The 24,573-nt window shown below is 41.1% G+C and overlaps 1 protein-coding gene across 1 annotated transcript; it reads left to right on the top strand.

The window, feature by feature from the left end:
• The first annotated feature begins 579 nt into the window (after window positions 1–579).
• matn1 (matrilin 1) lies at window positions 580–22,890 on the top strand. Its single transcript, XM_078566358.1, has 9 exons — window positions 580–685; window positions 5,078–5,421; window positions 12,668–12,890; window positions 14,445–14,567; window positions 15,991–16,395; window positions 18,088–18,237; window positions 20,105–20,113; window positions 20,942–21,016; window positions 22,838–22,890. The coding sequence occupies exons 1-9, from the start codon at window positions 580–582 to the stop codon at window positions 22,888–22,890; spliced, it is 1,488 nt and encodes a 495-aa protein (XP_078422484.1).
• The last annotated feature ends 1,683 nt before the right edge of the window (window positions 22,891–24,573 follow it).

Raw genomic sequence — 24,573 nt, 5'->3', positions numbered from 1 at the left:
GAAATTGAGGAATTGGGCTTCATTGTGAGGTTTTAGTAATCTGGTGCCCCTGGGTCTGTATTTTTGGTTTTTACAAAACAGTCACCAATCTGGTGGTTGAGTTCAAGTGCAGTTGGTTGGGGTTAGGATGTTAGAAAAAACAAACATTATTGAAATGTGAACCATTGCAACAAAAACTCAAACCCAGCACTCTGCACAAATCAAACCTTTTTCGAAAACTCTAAACAAAATAGCTTTGACCAAGGGATCCAAGCAATTATAGCTTCGAGTATTAGTATGGTAACATACTCAATCACTCGAATGTTTTTAATACTTCATTTCATTTGAACTCTTGTCATCTTAATTCTTGTCAGTCCTATTCTCACGCCTTTTTTTCTTATCCATAAACCGCTGAAAGCTGGGGAATAATTTTGTCAAAGGGGTTAGATTTCAACGCGTTTCCTGGACCCCTTTCAGGTATTCCACACGTGTCAGGCTGCGTTCCAGCCTCTGTGAGGGGTGGCATGTTAATACTTAGACCAAGTAGAGCTCTCTGCCACACTCTGTCTGCAGCCTGGACTCCTGCAACTGCTTCTCAAGATGAAGGGACTTTTCAGTGGATTGCTCGTCTTCGCCTTAATCCTGGTCCAGGCTAATGGGGTGCCCAAAGTCAAACCTGCAAAGCCTGGTCTCCAGGTTCCAGCTGGTAAGGGGCTATATTCATGGATTATTATTTTTTTCTAAAAAAACATAAGAGCTCTAACTATTAATTTAACCTGATTCTTTTATAGTTTATTGTTACAGTTTATAGACCCTTCTAACCCATAATGTACAGAAAATCACCAGTACTTAAGAAAACCACTTTCCAGATGGCAAGACTAGTTTTCTTAAATAAATGAAAAATACTGCAAATGCTGGAAATCTGAGATAAAAACAAAAAGTGCTGGAAAAACTCAGCAGGTCTGGCAGCATCTGTGGAGAGAGAAACAGAGTTAAAGTCTGGAGCTGAAAAAGATTTCTTTAGAACTAGCTTTCTTAAATTGCTAATAAAATTTTTCACCTTTCTTGAAATGACTTTGGAAGAATTTTGTTGCATCCAAATCAGTGTAATATTGGATAAATATTATAAATAGTGATATTATTGCAATGTTACTTCTGAAATTATAGTTAATACAACATTTTGACTGCTATTGTTCAAAATTTCAAACTGTATTTTTCCTTTGGATTACATGGTCTTTGGGCTGCAGAAATTTAAGGCTGAAATTCTAGTTATTGCTATTTCTGTCACTGGGTTGAAGAGTATAGCTAGACTTTGGTAAACCTTTCAAGGTGCATTGCACTTAGCATTTAAACTCAATGTGCAGGTGAATATTCATACTCATTTAAAGAATTAATTTAAACTAATAATGTGCTTCAAAGTGCCGAAGAGTTGAATTTTTGGCTGATTTTCTGCAACCTTTTGGATATACTGAATCATTGGGCAAAAATTTCTCTTAAACATACAGGATATGGATCAGCTTTGTATCAATCAAACTTAATGTCTTTGGGATTTGAACAGCGATCTCAATTGGTGCACCATTGTTGCTCCCAACGTCAAGATAGGCGAGCTCAGCACAGATCAGATGTGAAACTAGGGGCCTTTCATGTCTGTATGGCACTGTACCACAATACCTGGGGCATTTACCAACGTAACCATCAGAAGAGCCCTCGGTATAATTTGTTTATTGATGCATTATGCGGTTGTTGGGGAAAAGGTCAATGGAAAGGATTTCTGCGTGTCTACTATTACAGTGGTTAATTATACTAGAACTGGTGTTGTAGATATTGCTGGCATTTTCTTGGTCCCTGGTAGCAGTAATTTGCATGAATAAAAATAATGTGAACTATCAAGTGCCTGCTAAATACACATATTCAGTGCTCCAAAATTATTTTTCCACTTTCACTCTAATGGTTTGTTAGAGTGGGATTGGGATTGGCTATTACAATCATCTCTACTTTTCTTAATAAATTGTGTTATGAGCAAAGGTTGAGCAATTTGGGCCTATGCTCATTGGAATTTAGGAGAATGAGAGGTGATCTTATTGAAACATATAAGAGCTCTTGATAAAGGGGGAAAAAACATGCCCAAAATCGCCCTCATACTGATGGCCACCTTTGTGTATGGCTGCATCAAGCTGTGCGTAGACCCTCGGTACACAAACACCAAGTGTCACTACGTGCTGAGGTTCTACCTGTCTCCGGTGTTGCGAAGGATGGGTCTGGCCACGCTGCCGCGGAACGCTCCAAGTAGTTGGACCGTGCCGTACCACCTGTCCCTCGTGGAAAAATTTATGCAGAGAAACACCTTTGACCACAAGTCGATCAGGCAGTGGTCGGCACGTAACGTCTTAGAGGCCCTGCAGGAAAAGGAGAGGGTGGATCCTGTCGGCTGGTTCCCCGAGCAGACTGTCAAAATCATTTGGCAGAATGCTTCATCGCCAGAACTTTCCAACAAGCACCAAGACGTAGCTTGGCTGGCGGTGAGAAAGGCCCTCCCCGTCAGATCCTTCCAACACGCCTGGAGTCTCACCCCCTCTGCACATTGCCCTCGAGGTGGCTATGGTGGGGACGAGACCGTTGTTCACCTCCTTGTGGATTGTGCCTTTGCAAAGAAGGTCTGGAGAGAGATGCAGTGGTTTCTGTCGAGATTCATCCCGAGCAGTTCTGTGACACAGGACTCTGTGCTCTACGGGCTGTTCCCAGGGACACACACCGAGACAAACATCAACTGCAGCTGGAGGATCATCAACTCGGTGAAAGACGCTCTTTGGTCTGCCCGAAACTTGTTGGTCTTCCAGCGCAAAGAGTTGTCCCCGACCGAGTGTTGCAGACTGGCACATTCCAAAGTCCAGGACTACGTGCTGAGGGACACACTAAAGCTTGGGGCAGCCGCCGCAAAGGCGCAATGGGGAAAGGTCGCTGTCTAAGACCTTTCTGCCACAGTGCACCAAGGGACTGGGAACTGTTGAGATCCCCTCGTGCTGTACAGCTCAAAATGAATGTATGCAGTGAATACTAAGTGTATTATAAATGTATTGAAGCACATCAGAGTGCAACATGATATATGTTGATAACTCCAATACCTTTGTCTGATTGTGTGCATTGACCATATTGAAATGATTGTAATATTCATTGATTGTATTGATGCACCTTGTGATACATGTGTAAAAGTTGAATCTGATTGTACTGATGTGATGGTGATTTTGAAATGTTTTGGAATGTTCTGCCAGATATTTTATGAATAAAGTATATTTTTCAAAAAAAAAATAAGACTCTTGGCGGGTGTGGGGTGATACTTGACAGATGCTGAGAGGATATTTCCCCTTGTGAGGGAATCTAGAGCTAGAGGGCAGTTTCAAAATAAGGTGGATATGAGGAAGAATTTCTTCAATCAGAGGGTCATTAATCTTTGGAATTCTCTGCTCCAGTTGCAGTGGAGGCTGGGACATTGAATATATTCAAGGCTGAGTTGGATAGATTTTTGATCTACAAGGGTTATGGGGGGACAGGCCGGAAAGTGGTGTTGAGGCAATGATCAAATCAGCCACAATCTTATTGAATGGCAGAGCAGGCTCAAGGGACCAAATGGCCTACTCCTGCTCCTAATTCTTATGTTCTTATGTTATGTTCTTAATAGTGGTGGTTCTTTATCAGGTTTCCAAATGGTTAACCATGATTTGTACCGTTCTTGTGTCGCTCTCCGTCGCATTATGATGCTTGCTGTTCTTAACAGAAACAACAAAACTCCTCCTGACTAGTCAGTTTGCAAACAGCACACCTTTATGCAGCATTGAACAAAATGCATAAAATTATAAGGGGCTGGGGTAGAATGGATAAAAAGAACCAATTTCCCTCAGCAGAGACATCAATAAACAAGGAGCATAGAGTTAAAGTAATTGGTACAAGGTTTAGAGGGGAGTTGAGGAAATTTGTTTTGCAACCAGAGAGTGGTGGAGGTCTGGAATTTGCTGCTTGAAAGGGTGGTAGAAGCAGAAACCCTCATTGCATTTAACAAATATTTATATATGCACTTGCACTGTCATAAGCTAAAGGGCTGCAGACCAAGAACTGGAAAGTGGGATGGCTCTTTTTTGGTCAGTATGTTCACAATGGGCTGAATAGCCTCCCTCTGTGCTGTGAAATTTCTACGTTTCAAAGAGTTGGATAATCAGAATTGATGGTCTTGGAAGTGAAATGTTTGTGGAACTCGATCTTTCCTGGCTTGCCCAATGAAAAGGACGCACTTTTGACAGGAAATAGTATAATACTCTGTATTCAACCCATCCGTATGAAATAATGTGTGCATGATCCTAGCATTCTGCTATGGATGCAAAGATTATGCTACCAATTTACAAGCAGAGCCTTATTTTTAATAAAGGATGCTGTATTATTAGCTTGCAGTGGCTCATTTGTTAAAGGTGCTGTTAATATAGTTAATGTAGTGAAACTAAAATGACCCAAGTTCATTCCTGGTCTACATTGAGTTGACTGATCCAACCAAGGTAGGGATACTTCAATTGGCCTAAGTGCTCCTGGGCTAGAGTGGAGAAAATGACTGCAGTGACACCTGCTGGAAGGCAGAATGTAGACAGGTATTGGGTGAGGACACAGTAGGCCTTGGCACTAGCCCCCTCATGACCTAATTATCTGCTGAAAATTACTGTTGAGGTTTTTACACTCACGAATGGACAACTGACTGAAATGCCAGAAAATGAGCTTTCACTACAGAACTTCACCCAATTTAAAGCAATGAATGCAGGATAACAGTAAGAGGATAAAGCTTTCAATAGAACAATACTGCCCATGCTATTAGCAGCAGCTTACCAGTCATCAATTAACTTTAATATGCTATATTAGTACTTAAAATTGAACATTTCAGGCATTGGTTTTTTTTCAGTATTTCAGCACAAGATCTGATTTTAGCATCTATCCAGAGAATTTAAATCTGCCCTGAAATGCAACTTCATCCTAAGAGACAGTTTTTTAAATACAGCTCCTGTTTTCACTTTTTATTTTGCCTTCTTTCACTCCCTCCTTTGCTTCTTTCTCTCTCTTACAGGTCTGTGCAAGACCAAATCAACTGACCTGGTCTTTATCATTGACAGCTCTCGGAGTGTACGCCCTTCTGAATTTGAACAGGTGAAAGTGTTTGTGTCCCAGGTAATCGAGTCCCTTGACATTGGTCCAAATGCCACCCAAGTTGGGTTGGTTAACTATGCCAGTACCGTCAAAAACGAATTCACCCTAAATGCACATCGCAACAAGGCCAGCGTCTTGCGGGCTGTCTCCCAGATCCAGCCACTCTCCTCCGGCACCATGACAGGCCTCGCCATCCAATTTGCAACAAACATTGCTTTCAGTGAGTCTCAAGGGGCACGGGTCAAATCCAATGCCGCCAGCAAGGTAACTATGGAAACTTCTTTTTAAAGTCCGGTATTGGATAATACTTCAAAAAATATTTGATATATAGATTTCCTCCTTTTTAAAAATTAATTTACTGTTTTAAAGTAATTTGATCAATTTGACTATTCTCTTGGCTTCGGTTATAACAGGTTTGAGTGGCTTTCAAAATGTTCAGCTGCACCATCAGTTTGCCATCCATCCAAGGACAGTCTTCTATTTTCATTAAGTGGGCATGTGCCAAGTTTGATATCTTTTCCACTGCTCCCGATGTTTGGGCAGTCACAAAGCAAAGCGCAAAGATTTCAAATAAAAACAGAAAATGCTGGAAAAACTCAGCAGGTCTGGCAGCATCTGTGGAGAGAGAAACAGAGTTAACGTTTCGAGGCCATATGAATCTTCTTCAGAGCTAAAGATTTTAAATTTTGGCAGTTACCATTTATTCAGTATGGATGGTTATCTTAGGAAGAAGGTGAACTAAAGGTCACTTCCTTGATATTGATCTTTGAAGTGGTTGACAGATTAATGCTGAAACAAAAATGCACCATTGTGCAGTAGTTGGTTAGTGAGAATGAGAGTAACACATCCATTGTGATCGATGTCCATTCCTCAAACATTTTAAAAGACGCCTGATATCCCTGTCTTCCTGCTACAATAGGATCACTGCTTTTAGGATCAGCGGAACCTAGTGCTGTAACAAGGGCTGTTGAACACACCACTGTTTAATTCCACAGTTTAATCTGCCAATATGGACCACTGGACACTTCAAACTTATCAAAGATAAGTCAGTGTTAAAGAACACGACAAGCCATTTGTCAATAACTGTCAAGGTGCTTTCAAATTGGGTCAGTGAGGTTGAGCTCCTTAAGGACGGGTCTCATGCGATCAATCTTAACTAACCCCTGCCGCATGGATTTTGCACAATTTCAAAACTTCTTCAATCCAATCACATGTCATGGGCAGACAGGTTCAGTTCTAGACAACATAGCCAACTATTTTCTCCCATCTTTTCTGGGGGGGGGGAGGCAAAACTTCAGCAAAATGCCCTCACATATATGCTAGCTGGCCTACAAAACCTCACCCAAGTTTTTCAAATTTGATGTGCAGTGCCAGGCTATGTGACCCTAGAAAGCATTAATGTGAAGCCTGGTCTCATTCTCAGCCAATAACCAACGCAAAGACCTTATAGCAGTAATCACAAAATACCAAACAGGAAGGAACCCCCTTGTCATATATCCAAACCACCACCAAGATCATCTACTTCTACCTTCATAACATCACCTGACTGTTTCCTTGCCTTAGCTCATCTGTTGCTGAAGCCCTCACCCATGTCTTTGTTAACTCTAGACCTGACTATTCCAATGACTATTCCAAACAGGCCGGCCTCTCACCTTCCACCATCTATGAACTTAAGCTCATCCAAATTTTTGCCGTCTGTATCTTAACTTGCACCAAGTCCCATTCACACATCATTCTTTTTTTGATACTCTTTAAAAAGATTTTCTTTGAGTCTTGACTACTATCTGAAAAAAAAGGGAGTGTTCTCCTAGCATCTCAAAGTCTTGAAATTTCGGTACCCTGGTATTTTATCAAAAGTCGGTGGGATGCGGTCATCTGCAAAGGTTGATTTGTTTTCTCTTCCGTTATTACAGTTCCAAAGTTAGAAATGACCAAGCTAAAAATTCTGCCTCCTTAAAAACCCAAGTAGGTGAATAGAAAGCAAAATACTGCAGATGCTGGAAATCCGAAACAAAACCAGAAGATGCTGGAAACACTCAGCTGGTCAGAGAGAGAAACACGGGGTTAACATTTCAGGCCAATGACCTTACATAAGGATTTTTGTGAATTAACAACTACTTCTACCACAAACTAATTTCAAGTTTCGAATATCCTTTTTGTAACATATCCCACTATATCATAAATGTTCAATGTATCCAAACATTTCTGATCCCTTAAGAATTTGGGTCTCATTTGACTTTAATCAAGTAAAATACGATTGCTTTCAAATGGTAAATACCAATCTGAAAATTGCACAGAATACAGAGACTCCTGTCGTAGTTCTGGGAGGTACTGTCTGAGAACTGTACAACTGTGTTTGTGGAATTGTGTATCTACACAATGCTGAATGAAGTTACAGTTATAGAGGGATCAATGTTTAAGAAAAAGTTATTTTAAAAAAAAATTTAAACCAATCAGGTCATAGTGAACAGCAACTGAGATCCAGCTATAAAGTCAGAAAATGTAAACTTTCCTGATGTTGTTTTGCAATGGCAGCTGCATGTAGCAATGCGGATAGTGAGATACCAGTTCAATCACTCATTCATTCATTCAACCTCATGGCTTCACAAGTTCATCTATCTGAGCCATGCGGTAATGGGGCACCATAGAGAGGCTACTGGGAGTGAGAAAAGTCAGAAGGAGTTACTGTAAGATGTTGTGTGTAGTTCGGTAGGTCTCATGAAGGGGTTCGGTGTCTTGTATAGTTTAACAGTAAGTGTTTGTTAACTATTCACAACTAAATACATGTGTATAGCATAAAGTCTAAGCTAGGAGCTGTCTCCATGCTTGCCTCTACACACATCTCTGTCCAGTACAAGACTGCCCTCTAGACTCGGGTCATGTGCTCCGTTACAGCACAGTGTGTGCGGTACTGTACTCAGTCCCATGTGAACCCTTTCTATGCCAGACTCTTATACTACAGCAATATCATAACAGGTTTGGTTAGGCTGAATTTTTAAATGCCACTGGGGATAAAACCAGAGGTGAGTATGCCTGGGATTTGCCGCTGCTGGCCAGTGTGCAAGTTTGCTGGCACTCTCCTGACCCATTTTTAAAATGGGCAGGTTGGGTGGGAGACAGCTACCTACCCACAAGCCTCTTTCCCAAGCCAACTGAGATTTTCTAGTCAGCAGGGTGGCTGCACACAGAGGCCAAAACAGTGGCGGGCTCATGGTGGCTGGGGTAGGGGCCTTGCTTCACCCACCTAGGGAGCACCTGGCATGACCATCGGGTGACAACTGTGGCCACTAGCCATCCCGTGGGAGGTTTACCCTCCACCTTCATGGCCAGAGCAGCTGCGACCTATTTCAATTTTACGTGTCTACACTTCAGTGGGCACCTCCATTTTGAGGTGCCCTCTCTCTCTCTCTCCACATGTTCGAATCAGCAGCTCCCACCTTGGCCAGTGGGGCTGCCGATGTGTCATTGCTGGATGGCCTGCCATTGGTCCACCAGCTTCAGGAGTTCACCCATCATCCTTAATAAGGTTGCAAGTGCACCCTCTGGCCAGTAAATGACTTTTTCTTTAACAGTTGCATTGGGATCTGCTTCCAACACAGTGTAGGGTCAGGACCCAGATGTTTCCCTGACTGTAGAGAAAAATTTGGCCCATTGTTGGTTGATTTAGGAATAACACAGACGAGAGCCTAGGAACAGGTAAGCTGCAGGAAAATTATGGGAGAAAGAAGCAGAGACATTTATAAAATATATAATACACCCTTTGGTAATAATTAAAGACTTACAGACTTCAGATACCAAAAGCTTAGTTGTGGCCTCGAACAAACTAGGGATGAAGTTTCACTGTCACTAATGTTAATAATGGTCTGGTATAGAGTGCAATAGGGCAATACTAAATTCAGACAATTATGTAAATTATTTTACTACTGAATTGCTGGACTATTTGAGAGGAGATACTTTTATAAATGAAAAAACTTGTTGAAAACAATGTAAATGCTATTAAAAGAACTGATACCCTTGCATTCCAAAACCGGTGTACAAATTAAATTCAACCTCTATAAGTCTGAAATCCCATCCAAATCCAACTCTGATTACTGGTTACTGTTAGAAAAATCTCAGTAACAGCAGATGTATAAAGTAGATAAAATCCAAAGTATTTTTTTGAATGCTCATTAAGTTGAGAAACCTAGGTGAAAAGCAAGAAAGTCTTAAAGGTGGATAGAGAGGTAGAGAGGCTTAGGGAGAGAATTCCAGAGCTTAGAGCCAGGCAGCTGAAGACATACCCACCAAGACTGGAATGATTAAAGTTGGGGATGCACAAGGTTGAAAAAAAAATCAAGATCACTGATTAGAGGAAGCCAAGCCGCCAGACTGTATAAGAAAGAGAAGACTGGGTGTCAAAGAATTACTGTGCTAAGTTCCTGGGAAAGAATTAATTAAAACAAGAGATAGTATGAGTGCTGATCTCAACATAGTTGGAGACAGAGGAAAGGAATAGTCCATAATGTGTGATATTTGTAGCCTAGGAGAAACGAGGAGCTCCAACCATAGGAATATAAACAAAACAGAGAAATACAGAGGATTCTGATGGAGACCAGAAGTCATAGAGCCATTTATGGCACAAAAGGAGGCCATTCAGCCCATCGAGTGCATGCCGGCTCCCCGCAGAGCAATCCAGTCAGTCCCACCCTCCTGCTTGGTCCCTGTAGTCCTGCAAGTTTATTTCCTTCAAGCGCCCATCCAATTTCCTTTTGAAATCGTTGATTGTTTCCATATTCACCACCCTGATGAGCAATGAGTTTCAGGCCATTCCCAGTCGCTATGTAAAAAAATTCTACTCACATTCTCCCTGCATGTCTTGCCCAGAATTTAAACCTGCGACCCTAATCCTTGTACAATCAGCAAATGGGAAGAGGCTTTCCTTGTCGAACTTATCAAAATCTCGTACACCTCTATCAAATTTCCTCTCAATCTCCTTTGATTCAAGGCGGACAACCCCAGCTTTTCTAACCTATCTTTTTAACTAACATCCCCCCACCATCCCTGGAACAATCCTGGGAAATCTCCTCTGTACCCATCTCAAGGACATTTACTTTCCTTAAGTGCGGCGACCAAAACTGGACACAATACTTTAGTTTGGGCCTAGAGGATTTTATAAGTTCAGCATATCTTCCCTGCTTTTATACTCTATGCCTCTATTTATGAAGCACAAAATCCAAATGTTTTGCTAACCAATCTCTCAATATGTCCTCCCACCTTCAAAATTTAATGCACGTGAACCCCCAGGTTCCTCGGCTCCTGCACACCTTTTAGAATTAAGTTTATATTGCCTCTCCCCATTCTTTCTGCCAAAAGGCATCACCTCACACTTCTCTGTATTAAATTCCATCAGCCACTTGTCTGCCCATTTCAATTTTTCAAAATTTGACGATGTTACCAAACTTGGAGGAGTGGCAAACCGTGAGCATGATACCAATTGCCTGGACATAGATAGGCTAGCCATTGGCTCCACTTTCTCCACTTCTACTGATACTTTGTTAGATTCCACTTCCTTAGTAAACAGCAGTGCAAAAAAGCTAATTAAGTGCTCTAGCTTTGCCCTGTGCCTCTATACATTCATCACCCTCTTTGTCCCATATAGGACCCACTCCACCTTTTATTACCTGTTTACTATTTACATGCTGGTAGAAGATTTTTGAGCTCCCTTTTATGTTGACTGCCATTCTATTCTCTACTTGGTCTTTGCCAGTCTTATTGTCCTCTTCACCACCCCCCTCCTTTCAACTTATTGTATTTGACCTGGTTTTCACCTGAAAAACTCACCTGACATGCAGCATAGACCCTCCTTTTCTGTTTCATCATAACCCCTATCTCCCTCGTCATCCAAGGATCCCTGTTTGTGACTCCGTTACCTTGTTGGAATGTACCTAGCCTGCACTTGAAGCATCTCTTCCTTAAAGATCACCCATTGTTCTGTTATAGTTTTTCCTGTCAGTCTCTGATTTCATTTCACCCTGACTAGATCCTTCCTCATCTCTTGAAATTAGCCCTCTTCTCCATTATTAATCTAAACATTTTAATACAATGATCACTCTTACCCAGATGTTCTCCCACAGACACTTGGTCCATTTGGCCCACCTTATTTCCCAACACCAGATCCAGAAATGTCTCCTCTCTGGTTGGGCCAAGAACATGCTGATCAAGGAAGTTCTCCCTCAACTTTATCTAATTTCCCCTTAAATGTATCTATGCTAATCACCTCAACTATTCAATCCAGTAGCAAGTTCCACATTCTCACAGCACGGCAGATTGCTGTGCTAGACCCTGTTACAAGCTTTGAAGATGTGTAAGGCAATGGCAAATGACTCAAGAAAGTGCTAACACAGAGTGGAGGATTACATTACATCAGCATTGAGCTCACCAGTGAATCTGTCATATTGAAAACCACACTGCATTGTGAAATAGATCAAACTTTTCAAGATGATAGTTCATAGTTAACAGCAGCTTCCATAACTTTAGTGAGTCGAGACATAAAGGCACTACAACAGGAGCTGCAAGTGTAAAAGTGAACATCTTTCTTAGGGACGGAATTAATATAAGCGATAGTTCTAAGGGGAAGCAACAATGGGCTGGAAATAAGAGAGCCTGTAGAAGAAACATTGGGCAGAACTGCGAATATCTTAGCATTGCAGTGTAAGACTGGGGCTTCATTACATTAAGCTATTAAGCCCAATTTAAATTGTATATCTTACAAAACATTGCCATAGTAAACATATTGTAAGCTTGTGAAGACATTGGAGTTTCTCTCCACTCAAAGTCCACACTGGGAAGAGTTAGTGTGGTGCTTTTGATGCCCCCTATTGGGTAGTTTCATCATCAACAACACAACAAACTGGTAACATTTCATGCTCTTCAATAGATAAAACACAGGCTAAATACTTTTACACATTGCTCACCTATAATATTAGAAAACAGACAATGTAACTCAGTTAACGACTGTTTTGGGCAAAAAGTCTCCAAAACAAACAAATATTAATTTCTATTAATACTTAGTTACCAAAATGCTGCATTAAATGTATAATTTACTTTTGCAGCTTTGAGTTTTATATTGTGAAGACAGATTAATTCTACGTGCATCAACCATAAATCTATCTAAAATCCCCAGATGAATACAACAACATGGTCACAGCAGTGAAGCATCTGATACTCTGTCCAGAACATTGACTTTGGGACTGCGTCCTCGATGTACCTCTGCTTAAGGACTATGCCCACTGCTGGTGCCAGTATCATTCTGAGGTTAAACACTTTGAAAAGCATTGACTAAAAGTATTTTTGAAATGGTTATGGATTAAGATTTTACCGCACTAATGAACATAGACACATGTGCCTTTCTGGCTTCACTTTACGCCAAAGCAAAAGTCAGCCACAGGATAAAATCAGCAGTGGACTCTGATGTCCAATCATTCATGACTACTGCAAGAAATGACCATTTTTGTGCTCCATCTATTCTCAGGTTGCCATCATTGTGACTGATGGCCGGCCCCAGGACCGAGTGCAGGAGTCAGCCACACAAGCCAAACAGAGTGGCATTGAGATCTTTGCCATTGGCGTAGGCAGGGCAGAGATGAACTCACTGCGTGAGATCGCCAGCGAACCTCTGGAAGAACACTTAGACTATGTGGAAAGCTACAGTGCTATAGAGAAACTTTCCAAAAAATTCCAGGAAGCGTTCTGCGGTGAGTAAAGCACCAAAGAAGAGAGAATGGTGTCAGTCCAGTAGCATGGCAATTAAGAGGCTGCCTCAGCCTTCATGCCCGTTAGATCACAATTCTGGGTAACAATACCGACCATTCAGTGTTCATACTGGATTGGTACCCATATTAAACAGGTACTTGAGCAGGTAGTCTAATTCTGTTCACAGAATCATTTTTATTTCCTGGTGATATGATTCATGTGTAGTTGGAAGAGGAGTTCAACAAGGCATTATCACTAGTCCTCTTCCATGTCTATGCTGAAACATTTGAAGACACAGAATTCGGTGTAAAGATTGGGGATGGGGGGGTTGGGGTTTGGCGGGGAGAGAATGATAACATCAGTTAGATTTCCAGGTGGCAAAGCACTTATAGCAAGCACAGAAGAAAGATTACAAGAACTCATCGATAGACTAGTAAAAGCAGGCATGAACTTTGGAATGAAAGTGAACATTGGCAGAACCAAAGTGATACATATCTCAAAATCGCCAAGAAATATTCATATATTCAAAGAAGGAAGAGAACTAGAACAGGTGCAGGAATTCAAGTATTTAGGAAGCATAACATCTGCAAGTGGAAGGTAGGACAAAGAAATACGAACAAGCATAGCAATGGAAAGGCTGCGTTTAGAGGAGACAGTTGCTAACCAGAAAGCTGAGTAAATAACTCAAGTAGCAACTTGTAAGGAACTTGATTTGGAGGGTTGTTTTGTATGGGTGTGAGACTTGGACCTTACGGAAAGAGGAGACCAACTTGCTAAATAGTTTGAAATGTGGGATTGGAGGAGAACGGAAAGGATCAGTTGGAGAGAAAAAGTAACAAATGATGAAGTGCTGAGGAAAGTGAATGAACAAAGAAACTTGCTGAATATAATTAGGAAAAGGCAGAGACACCAGGCAGGGCACATCTTAAGAGGAAATGGGCTAGTAAGAGATGTTATGGAGGGAAGGTTTCAAGGGAAAAGAGGAAGAGGGAGGAAGAGAATTTCAATGCTGGATGGCTTCAAAATTGAAGGAAGTTATTGGCAAATGAAAAGACTGGAATAGATCAGAGAGACGTGAGAAGACTATAAGCCAAGGACCTGCCTTTGGGCAGAACACATATGATGATAATGATGATTCATGGTGGGAGGGGGTGGTGGGGGTGGAATACCAGATGGAATGCTGAACACTACTTTCATTGCAGACATTTTCAGTTGTGTACTTTATTTAATTTGCAGCTTATAATCTATTACTGCACAGTTTAAAACAATAACTATAATTCTATGTTATCTTTCCTCTGCAATATACGGATTTAACAAAATTACACTTACAGTATATATCTGTGTGTGTAGTAAAAGAGTTGAGCCATAGGTCACCAACTGAGTCACTGATAGAGCAGTTTAAGAGGAACATTATTCTGGGAATTATTGCTTGTGGCTAAAAGCATTTCTATTATCAAATATTCCTGTTGAAACTTTCTGTAGCTGAGTCTGGATTCACAAGTTTCTGTATATATCCTTTTATTGTGATTGACGTAGCCTGAATTTTGGTGTTTCAGTGGTGAATCTGTGTGCCAGTGGGGATCATGACTGTGAGCACATCTGCGTGAGCATTCCTAGCTCTTACAAATGTGCCTGCAACGAAGGATTCACATTAAATCCGGATGGAAGAACATGTGGCAGTAAGTTTTGTTTCAGCATGGAATCACAAAGTTATTAAACTGAAAGTTAGCCTACCTGCACATACACTTATAAGGTAAGATTATAAGGTGCACCAATGCTTGCCCTTTCCATTCACCTGTGCAACTTTATGTACCAGCCCATCCTGATGCCTGCAATGAACCCAACAGCAGAGATAAAAGAAACTGTGGCTATTTTCGGGATGAATCTGGGAAATTCCTCCCCAATTCACTAAAACAATCGAGCTAACTCCAGGAGACCACGGTTGCCCATGATACATGACTGAATGTACAAGTCTAGATTTGTCCTAGCTTTTGCCAGGCGCTATTGGCAGGTTTTAGATAGATTGAAATGGAGCTGGTTTGCTTGTTCTCAATCTTCCCAAATCAGCCCATTAGTATGAATACAGCTGTAAATCTGGGCAAATGTTGGAAGCAAACTGGTGGTGCCTATAAGTGAAAATGAAACCCAAGATCTAGGCATGAATCTGCAGATAAGTGATGGAATAGTCCTCTACCCAATCCCGTATTTAATGGTTATTGAAATAGAGGTGATGTTGCATGAGGTTCTTGCGATAAGGGTTGCCCTCTGTGCTGTGTTACACCACCTTTAGTAGGCTTTCCATATATTTACCATCCTCTGCGTGAAGAAGTTATATCTTAGCTGTGTGTTCACATTTTCTCATATAAGTTTCAATCTATGCTTCATTGTCCTGGAGCGTATTTGGTAATGAACATGATTCTGGAAACCAGCTCTTAAATTCTCTTTAAGAACATTAATATGCCAATAAATTCAAATCTAAGCTGCCTTTTTTTCCAATGCAAACATATATCCTACCATTAGTCCTTCATCATAGATGTGGTGCCCAACCCCATTTATCAACTTACCAGCCTTTCTTTGTACTGCCTCTGTCTCCTGTTACATGGTACCCGCATCTGTACACAATATCAAGTTAGTGGTGGGGTGGCATGCTTTGTACAAGTTAACACATCTGTATTGATGTATATGATATAGGGATTCAATGGATACTGCACGGTCCATCAAATGTGTTGAAATATTGTTTGGATCAGAGGTTAACATTCTTCCTGTCATCCCACTTATGCACCTATTAACAGTAATGTTCTAAAGGAGCCTAGATTGTACATTCTATCCGAAATCCAGCATAATGACCAACTTCAATCTCTATAGGTGCTCCCTCTTCTGAGATTAGGGGAACCTATTTACATTTTTTGAACCTCTTCCAAAGACCTTGGTCCTAAATATATCTTCTATTTGACCGCATCTACACAGCCCACAAAGGAAATGTTCCTTGATTATCTCTCTGGCTCATGTTATAATTCACTGTAATAGTTCATAGAGGGGATGGGGAATATGGGAATGTGGAAGTTCTTTCTTTTTAACTCTTGCTTTTAACTTTGTGCACAGCTTGCAGTTCAGGAGGTGTTGATTTAGCTTTTGTCATTGATGGGTCGAAGAGTGTGAGACCTGAAAACTTCCAACTGGTAAAAAAGTTCATCAATCAAATTGTTGATGCCCTAGAAGTTGGTGATCAGGACGCACGCATTGCCCTTGTTCAGTACTCAAGTTCAGTCAGGACAGAATTCCCACTCAACAAATTCAGATCAAAACAAGACATCAAGACCGCAGTCAAGAAAATGGAGTACATGGAGAGAGGAACAATGACAGGCCTGGCACTGCAACATCTGTCTGAAAAAATTTTTGCCCTTTCACAAGGAGCAAGAGAGAACATCCCAAAAGTTGGAATTGTCTTTACGGATGGCCGCTCACAGGATTACATTAATGATTTTGCCCAGAAGGCCAAAGATAAAGGTAATTCTTGGCAGAAAATTGACTTTTTTGGAAAAAAAATCTATTACCCTCAATCCTTATATGTAGGGGAGAAAATTGCAAGAGTACGGAGAAAGAGCAGGGGAGTGGAACTAATTGGATAGTTCTTTAAAAGACCCATCAGGGGCATGATGGGCTGAATGGCCTCCTTCTGTGCTTTAAGACTCTATTATTCTATAAGGCAATTGTGATGTGATTTCCCCCCAATTTCTCCTCTTTATACCTGTCCCCATTATGCCCATCGAGCCTGCTCTGCCATTCAGTAAGATCATGTCTGACCATCGACCTCAATGCCACTTTCCTGCATTATCTCCATATTCCTTGATGTAATTAGTCTCCAGAAATTTGTCGATCTCTGTCTTGTAACAAGCTCAATGATTGAGCTTCTACAGCCCTCTGGTGTAGAGAATTCCAAAGAGTCACCACCCTCTGAGTGAAGAAATTCCTCCTCAATTTCTTGGAGGAAGAAATGGCCTTAAATGGGGCAGAAATCCTGCCCTCCAAAAGCTGCCAACCAATCAGAGGCCAGAAGTTCTTCATTGTAGGCAGCACCACTGGGGAAGCAGTGGTAGCTGCCAGCAACACACCCACCAGAGACCTAAGATCAGCAAGGGACCCATTCCAAAGGTGAATGAAGGGAGGATGGTGATAGCGGGGATGTGGTCACTGGTTTTGGGAGCAGATGGTCAGAGTCAAGGATGGGAGGGTTGCTTTCTGTGGGCCCTTCCCCTTCCCAAGACTGGGTCCCTCAATCAGCCAGTGCGTGCCTGACAATGAGGGACCCCCCTCTACTCACCCCCAGGAGCTCACAAGCAACCTTGACCGCCCCCCACCAGCTGCTGGTTAAATACCAGCAACGGCAGGAGGAGGCCCTTAAGTGGACATTAATTTCTCACTTCAGGGCCTCAATTGGCAACAGTGCACACAAGCCTCCCCACCCTGGACTTAATTAGGGCAGAGGCAGGAAGGCAATGGGGTCCCCAGTTGGCTTCCTCCTGCCCGATTAAATGCCCCTCCCCACCCACACACACACACACACCCCCCCCCACCCTCCCCTCCCCCCACCTGCAAACTCGTCTCAGGAGTGGACAGTAAATTCTGCCCTAAAAAATTGACCCTGTCTATCGCAACATCTGTCTCTATATCTATTCTGGTCCTTAGCTTCTTTTCCTGCATAACATTCCTTATCATCTATTACTGAGAAACTATCATAGTTTTCAACATTTCTATCCATCAGTCCTCAAGGACTGGAAGCCCATTGGCAAGCCAACATAAAAATGATGGCTGGCTAATCAATGAAATCTTTCCTTTCCAACAATCAGAATTGCTCACATTTTCAACAGGAGGCCTGTGAAGTCAATTATTCCCGCTCATACCCCAATAACACCAATTCTAACGCTCTGTTGCTCCAGATAAAATTGGTTAATTCAACCAAGGTTACGGGTTGAGCCTGCAACTTCACTTGACTCATTGCTGCAATTATCTATCAAGTAGACGGCACTACAACATTTGTTATTCTCTGTGTTACACGATCCTAAAGGACTGAGCCTGCGACAACGACAGCATCATATCAAATTCTAAGTACAAAATGTATAATTTAGCAATGCTGACATTTGTCTCAATTCATTTTTATGTACAAAATGTAATTGGAAAGTTATTTTTTATCTGTTTCAGGAATTAGGATGTTTGCAGTTGGAGTGGGGAATGCACTTGAGGAAGAATTAAGGATAATTGCTTCAGATCCAGTTAAGGATCATTATCATTATTCTGCAGATTTCAAGACAATGAATAATATTGCAGACAAATTACAGGTCAAAATATGCGGTAAGGAATATTCTTTCAATACAACTCAGTCTTTTATTATAGCTTTCTTAATTTAGAGATATTCAAACGTTTCAGTTCGGGAAACCCTGCAAATATTGCACACTCTAAAGACTGCAATATTGGCATGAGTTTGAGGACAGCCTTCAAATATTGACTTCATCCATGAATCCATATCCTAATTTCAAAAAAGACATTGTCAGCTACTCAAAGGAATACAGTGCCATTGTTGCAGGAAATGTTTTTGATTAGCTTACAGCAACAGAAATACAATGCTGGCAAGTCTAGATTAGACCATGTCTGTATTATGGGTGATTTCAACTTGCCTTGTAGAAAATGGACCATCAAGTGTTCTGTGTAAAGTAGCTCAAACATTTGTCTATATAATTATATTTTTTAACTCAACACATTATAATGTGGCATGGGCTTTCAAGAATGATCCTGCAGCTGTATCACAACTCATGTGGGGGAACACCTGAGCAACAGTGATCATAACAATTAGTTTTAATTGTATTGGCCAAATGAAGGTTAGTAACAATTTAATATTCGTTCATGACTTCAGCTGGTCTAAGTTCAATAACAGGCTAAAGGCTTGAAAGATGCTTTCAAAAGGAAACTAACCAAGTACATGAGAGAAAAGGGAACTGTCATGACAATAGCTGATTGTGGTTATGGACTCCAGTATTAGATACTATATGGTATTCTGTACTATATATGGGGTCATCTGACCTGGGGGTTGAAGGTCAGATAGCACATGTTGGAGCCTATCTTGTTAAAGTTCAGACACTGCAAATATGTGCTCGTGTTAGGAAAATGTGTTATCAATAAAGTTAGCTCAGCTACAATGTCAACGGCCTGTGTGCATCATTAAAAAAGGAACAAGAAACAAGACAGGAACATAAAGATATGCAGAAGATTAAGATGAGGTAGGTGTGAAGTGTGGGAGGAGACATGTGTGAAGCACAAACATCAGCATAGACTAGTTGGGCCGAATGTCCTGCTTTTGAACTGTATATGTCATAGTAATTCATGTAAACAAAAGTTGATTGGACAACCTCTGTGGGCGGGAAAATTGATGCTAAGAATGCATGTATTATTTTGAAGACCATTCACAGGCAAACAGGATACTAAAAAGTGACATAGGAATGCTAAGCCAAATAGCCAATCAGGAATGTGCAGCAAAAATTAGGCTGAAACAAAAATACTGAAAGAAAATGGAAATTAATATCACATGCAATTGAGGGCGACCAAAGCAACTATTAGAGGAGCTAAAAGATCGAAGGAAAAGAAGATTGTTGAGAATTATGGGAGTAATGGAAAAGGTTATTTTTGTTAGGAGTCATAAACAACTGCTTAGAATCACTGAGAAGTACCTTAGGACAGATTCAAGAAGAATCTTAAATTATGGCAGGAATGTTCAATGATTACTTTGCAGCAGTCTACCCTCTTACCGATAATGCCCCACTACCAGACATGGGTTGTGTGTAAACAAGAGAATTGGATATATTACAATAAAAGGGAAAGATATCTTGGATGGAATGAAGGGCCTTGAAGTAGATTGAGCTGCGGGTCCGGGTGACATTAATCTAAGGGTGATTAATGATCTGGAGCATGTCATTTGCAGGCCTCTTGCCCTTATCTTTAACAACTCCCTGGATTTTTTTCCTTAGGATGGTAATACTTCAATTGTGCTTTTCATAAGGCAGACAAATTGGGTCCAGGGAACTACGGGCCAACAAGCCTGATGTCAATCATGAGTAAGGGAGATCACTGGGGTAGGAAAGGTATCATATCACTCAACATGGCTTCTGGAAAAGCACGTGGTGTTTAACTAATTGACTAGAATTCTTGGAGGAAGTTAAAAGGTTAGTGGACGAAGGTATCTACTAGACATGGTTTACTTCAACTTCTAAAAAGCCTCTGATGATGTATCACACAATAGGTTACTCCACAGGACAAAATCTTGTGGTATCGGTGGGGAAGCATAACAATGTTTTAGGATTTGATTACACTCCCAGAGGTAAAAAGCTGTGATTAATGACTATGGATCTTCTTGAAAGCTAATTACCAGCTGTGTCTCATTCCTGATGATATTCTGCAGGGATTGGTCTTTTTACTATTTTCTTAACTAATGTGAAGTACATTCTTAGGGGTGAAGGGAACATAGTTTACCAATAGGTTTAGTGGTGCAGTGGTATTGTCACTGGACTAGTATTCCAGAGGCCCAGGGTATTGCTCTGGGGACCTGGGTTTGAATCTCACCACAGCAGATGGTAAATTTTCGATAAAAATCTGGAATTAAAAGCCTGATGGTGAGCATGAAACTACTGATGATTGTCATAAAAATCCATCTGGTTCACTAATGTCCTTTAAGGAAGGAAATCTGCTGTCCTTACCTGGTCTGGCCTACATATGACTCCAGAGCCAACCTCTGAACATGAATTAGGGATGTGCAATAACACTTGGATAAATTTATATTATGTTACAACCAACATATTGAAGAGTGTCACAGTGGAAGGCATGAGAACTACATTGTATAGATCTAGTTCTAAGTAACATGCACTAGCTAACACATTTAGAGTTTCACTGCACATAATACACAGGGTGCATGACATGCAGCTGAAGCTAGTGATTTATGGGATGGCTGGAATATGTTCGTATTTTTCCCTCATGTGCTTTATTTTGCTTTCAGCTGTACCAACTAAAGACCCATGTGCCTGCGAATCACTTGTGGAGTTCCAGACAAAGGTCGAGAAAATAATTAAAACACTGACATCAAAACATATCCTTTTAATTCCGTGTGTGGTTCAGCATAAAAATATACCAATATCGAATTACCCACAGTTCAGTTTAACACCTCAGTAGAGGAAACATATGTGTAGGTGGTATAAAAGCTTCAGTTCCGAACTCTTACTGTGATCCACATATTGCTGTTTGTGACCAAAGCACACACTAACCGCAATGGATCTTCAATTGTCTGCACACGTAATGGAAAGTGTCACATCAGTGCTATCAAGAGGTACTTACTCAGCAGTAACCTGCTCACTGATGCTCCGTTTGGGTTCCACCAGGGCCACTCAGCTCCTGGCCTCATTACAGCCTTGATCCAAACAGGGACAGAAGAGCTGAACTCCGAAGGTGAGGCGAGAGTGACTGCCCTTGACATCAGAGCAGCATTTAGGCAGGTGGGCATCAAGGAACCTTAGCAACATTGACTTCAATGACAATCAGAGGGGAAACTCTCCACTAGGTTTGGAGATATACCCAACAGAAAGGAAGATGCTTGTGGTTGTTGGAGGCCAATTATCTCAGCCCTGGGATATTGCTGCAGGAGTTCCTCAGCATAGTCTCCTAGACCCAACCATCTTCAGCTGCTTCATCTATGGCCTTCCTTCCAATATAAAGTCAGAAGTGGGGATGTTTATTGATGATTGCACAGTGTCCAGTGCCATTCACAGCTCCTCAGATACTGAAGCAGAACATGCCCACATGCAACAAGACCTGAACAATATTCAGGTTTAAGCTTTAAAGTGACAAGCAACATTTACATCCCACAAGTGTCAGGCAATGATCACCTCCAACAAGGGAGAGTCTAATCATCTCCTTTTGACATTCAATGGATTACCATCACCGAATCTTCCATCATCAACATCGGGGGGTCACCATTAACCAGAAACCATTCATATAAATACTGTGGCTACAAGAGAAGTCAGAGGCTGGGAATTCTGCAACAGGTAACCCACCTCCTGACTCCCTGAAGCCTGTCCACCATTTACAAGGCACAAGTCAGGAGTGTGATAGAATACTCTCCTCTCGCCTAGATGTGTGCAGCTCCAACAACACTCAAGAAGCTCAACACAATCCAGGACCAAGCAGCCCACTTGAATGCCCCCCCCCCCCCCCCCCCCCCCCCCCACCTATCCACCAACTTAAACATTTGCTCCCTCCACCACTGGCGTACAGTGACAGCAGTATGTACCATCCACAAAATGCACTGCAGTAACTCGCCAAGGCTCCTTCAACACACCCTTCAGACCCACGAGCTCTACCACCTGGAAAGTCAAAGGCTGCAGGCTTATGGGAACACACCCACTACCTGCAAGCTCCCCTCCAAATCATACATCATCGCAACTTGGAACTGTATTACCACTCCTCCATTGTCGCTGGGTCAAAAACCTGTGGATGTACCTACATCACACGGATTGCAGCAGTTCAAGATGGCAGCTGACCACCACCTTTTCAGGAACATTTAGGGATGGGTAGCTGGTTGGCTTTGCTAATGATGCTCACATGCCCCGAACGCATAAAACAACCTCTGTTATCTACAAGAATTCCATAGGTGTGTTTTAATTGATTTTGCACACACTGAGTTCTTGATCAGCAGAAATAGCTGTCACTTGAATGCTCAGTGCCTAGAGTTTTACTGTCAGCTAGCTCTGAAATTTAGCGTGGTGTGAAGAGTTTATGTCTCTGGGCATTTGTAAGATTTAGAATGTAGATAAGTAATTCAATGAAAATTTGAAACCATTAGAACACTTTTATACAAAACACTGAAGATTAGTGTTTTGACTCATCGAGTATTATCCTTAACAATTTTTTATACTTGGTGCCTTCACAAAAAAACTGGCAGCTCTCGAGAACAGGCTTCTTGTCTAATAGATTCCGGTGCACTTTTCCTGACACCCTTAACATCGTCACTAAGTATCCTATTGTAAAAGACTGAAAACATGCTTATTTAATATACAAAAGCACCTGAACTACTAAAAATGCTTTCATCTATTTTAAAGTGTCTAATCTAGTTAACCTTTTCCTAGTGCAGGAACCCTATAGTGTTAAGTGCAGATGTTAACAAATGGACAAAGCCCTGTGAATTATGCCAGAAACTTTGAATATTTTTTCAGTATATTTTGTATATTAAAGAACGTCACCAAATGTAAAACTGAAATGTAATTTGTATTTATATTGTAATTTACTTGATACCGAATATCCCTCAACCGTGTTTAATTTCTAGCCTATATATTTTGTCCACTGGCTAAAAAAAAATGACAGCCTCATAATAACAGAACACAAGTTATTGAAATTGTCCCAAAAATAAAATACCCAATGAACTATGAAAGCAAAATATCATAGTTATTCATTAAAGTGGATGAAATACAAGGTGGACAGTTAAAAGAAAAGAACTTGTTAGACAAAACCAGGAAACAAAGTGTCTTATGAGTTAAAATCTGAATATTTATGGAAGTATATTTAAGAAGAAAGGTATCATACATTTTTAAGAGGTTTTATGGGTGTTCTGTTTTGTCATCTTGGTAAAACATAGTTTATGTCAGGAAATAAAACAGACCAATTAAAGTGGCCTAAAAACATTCAAGTTCTGGACAGTGATTTCTTTATTTACATTATTATTTCTCTTCTTTGGCCAGTTTGTTGGACTCTGTGACTCCACGGATTAGAATATTCTTGTTTCACACTGAAAGTTTGAGTTGAAAGCTGACTGAGGAGTGATGAGCGTTCGCACCAGTTATGAAAATTTTATAATGCACTGCTCAGACCACACTTGGAACATTGTTTTTGGTATTCTAAGAATGAGACAAACGAAATGAATGAGAGTAGCCTGGAAAACTCACAAGATCAAACTAATCAAGCCCAGTACTGATTGATGTTCATTTGAAAATCCTGCTCCACTGACGAGAACAGGTAGACCGCGATGTGCAAGTCATCCTGTGGGAAGACAGGACTTGGCAGCAGAATCTTTTTGAACTGAAACCTCTTTGATTTCTCTCCTAATACAAATCTTGTCTCTAAGAAAAACCCTTCACTAAAAAATAAACTTAAGAAAACCATAACCATAACCAAACTAACCATAAAGTCAAACAAAATTCACCTGCATGGCATGATTTGATCTAAGAGGTTCTATATCTTAAGGATAACCTATAGTACCTCCACCTCTCGTAGACAATCGACACTACTAAGTCCCACATGGATTTCCAAGGTTTTGAAGGTTTATTTTACTCTCCCCGTTCCCCCAACCCTCCCCCCAAGTAAAGTCTCAATTTAACCACCACTTTCTGATTTATCTCATCTTTTCTGCTTTTGGTGATGTCCTTTGTTTAAAAATTCATTCATGCCAGGTGAGGTCACTCTTGTGTGTAAAGTCAGCATTTATTGTCCATCATTAGTCGCCCTGAGAAGCTGGTAGTGGGCTGCCTTCTTCAATCGCAGAGCAGTTTAATATAATCAAATGGCTTGTTAGGCCACTTCCAAGTGGCAATTAAGGACTGGGGTCACATATAGACCAGGCCAGGCTGGAACAGCTGGAGTGAACGAGTTGAGTTTTTG

Source organism: Cetorhinus maximus, chromosome 21 (assembly GCF_964194155.1).
Source record: "Cetorhinus maximus chromosome 21, sCetMax3.hap1.1, whole genome shotgun sequence".
Lineage (NCBI taxonomy): Eukaryota > Metazoa > Chordata > Chondrichthyes > Lamniformes > Cetorhinidae > Cetorhinus > Cetorhinus maximus.
Note: the sequence above shows the minus strand (reverse complement) of the source record. Positions and strands in the feature narration are given on the sequence as shown.

Coding starts and splice junctions, on each gene's coding strand:
- matn1 (XM_078566358.1), top strand. CDS start 580: ATGAAGGGACTTTTCAGTGGATTGCTCGTCTTCGCCTTAATCCTGGTC. Junction 5,422..12,667: donor AATCCAATGCCGCCAGCAAG/GTAACTATGGAA, acceptor ATCTATTCTCAG/GTTGCCATCATTGTGACTGA. Junction 14,568..15,990: donor GGATGGAAGAACATGTGGCA/GTAAGTTTTGTT, acceptor CTTTGTGCACAG/CTTGCAGTTCAGGAGGTGTT.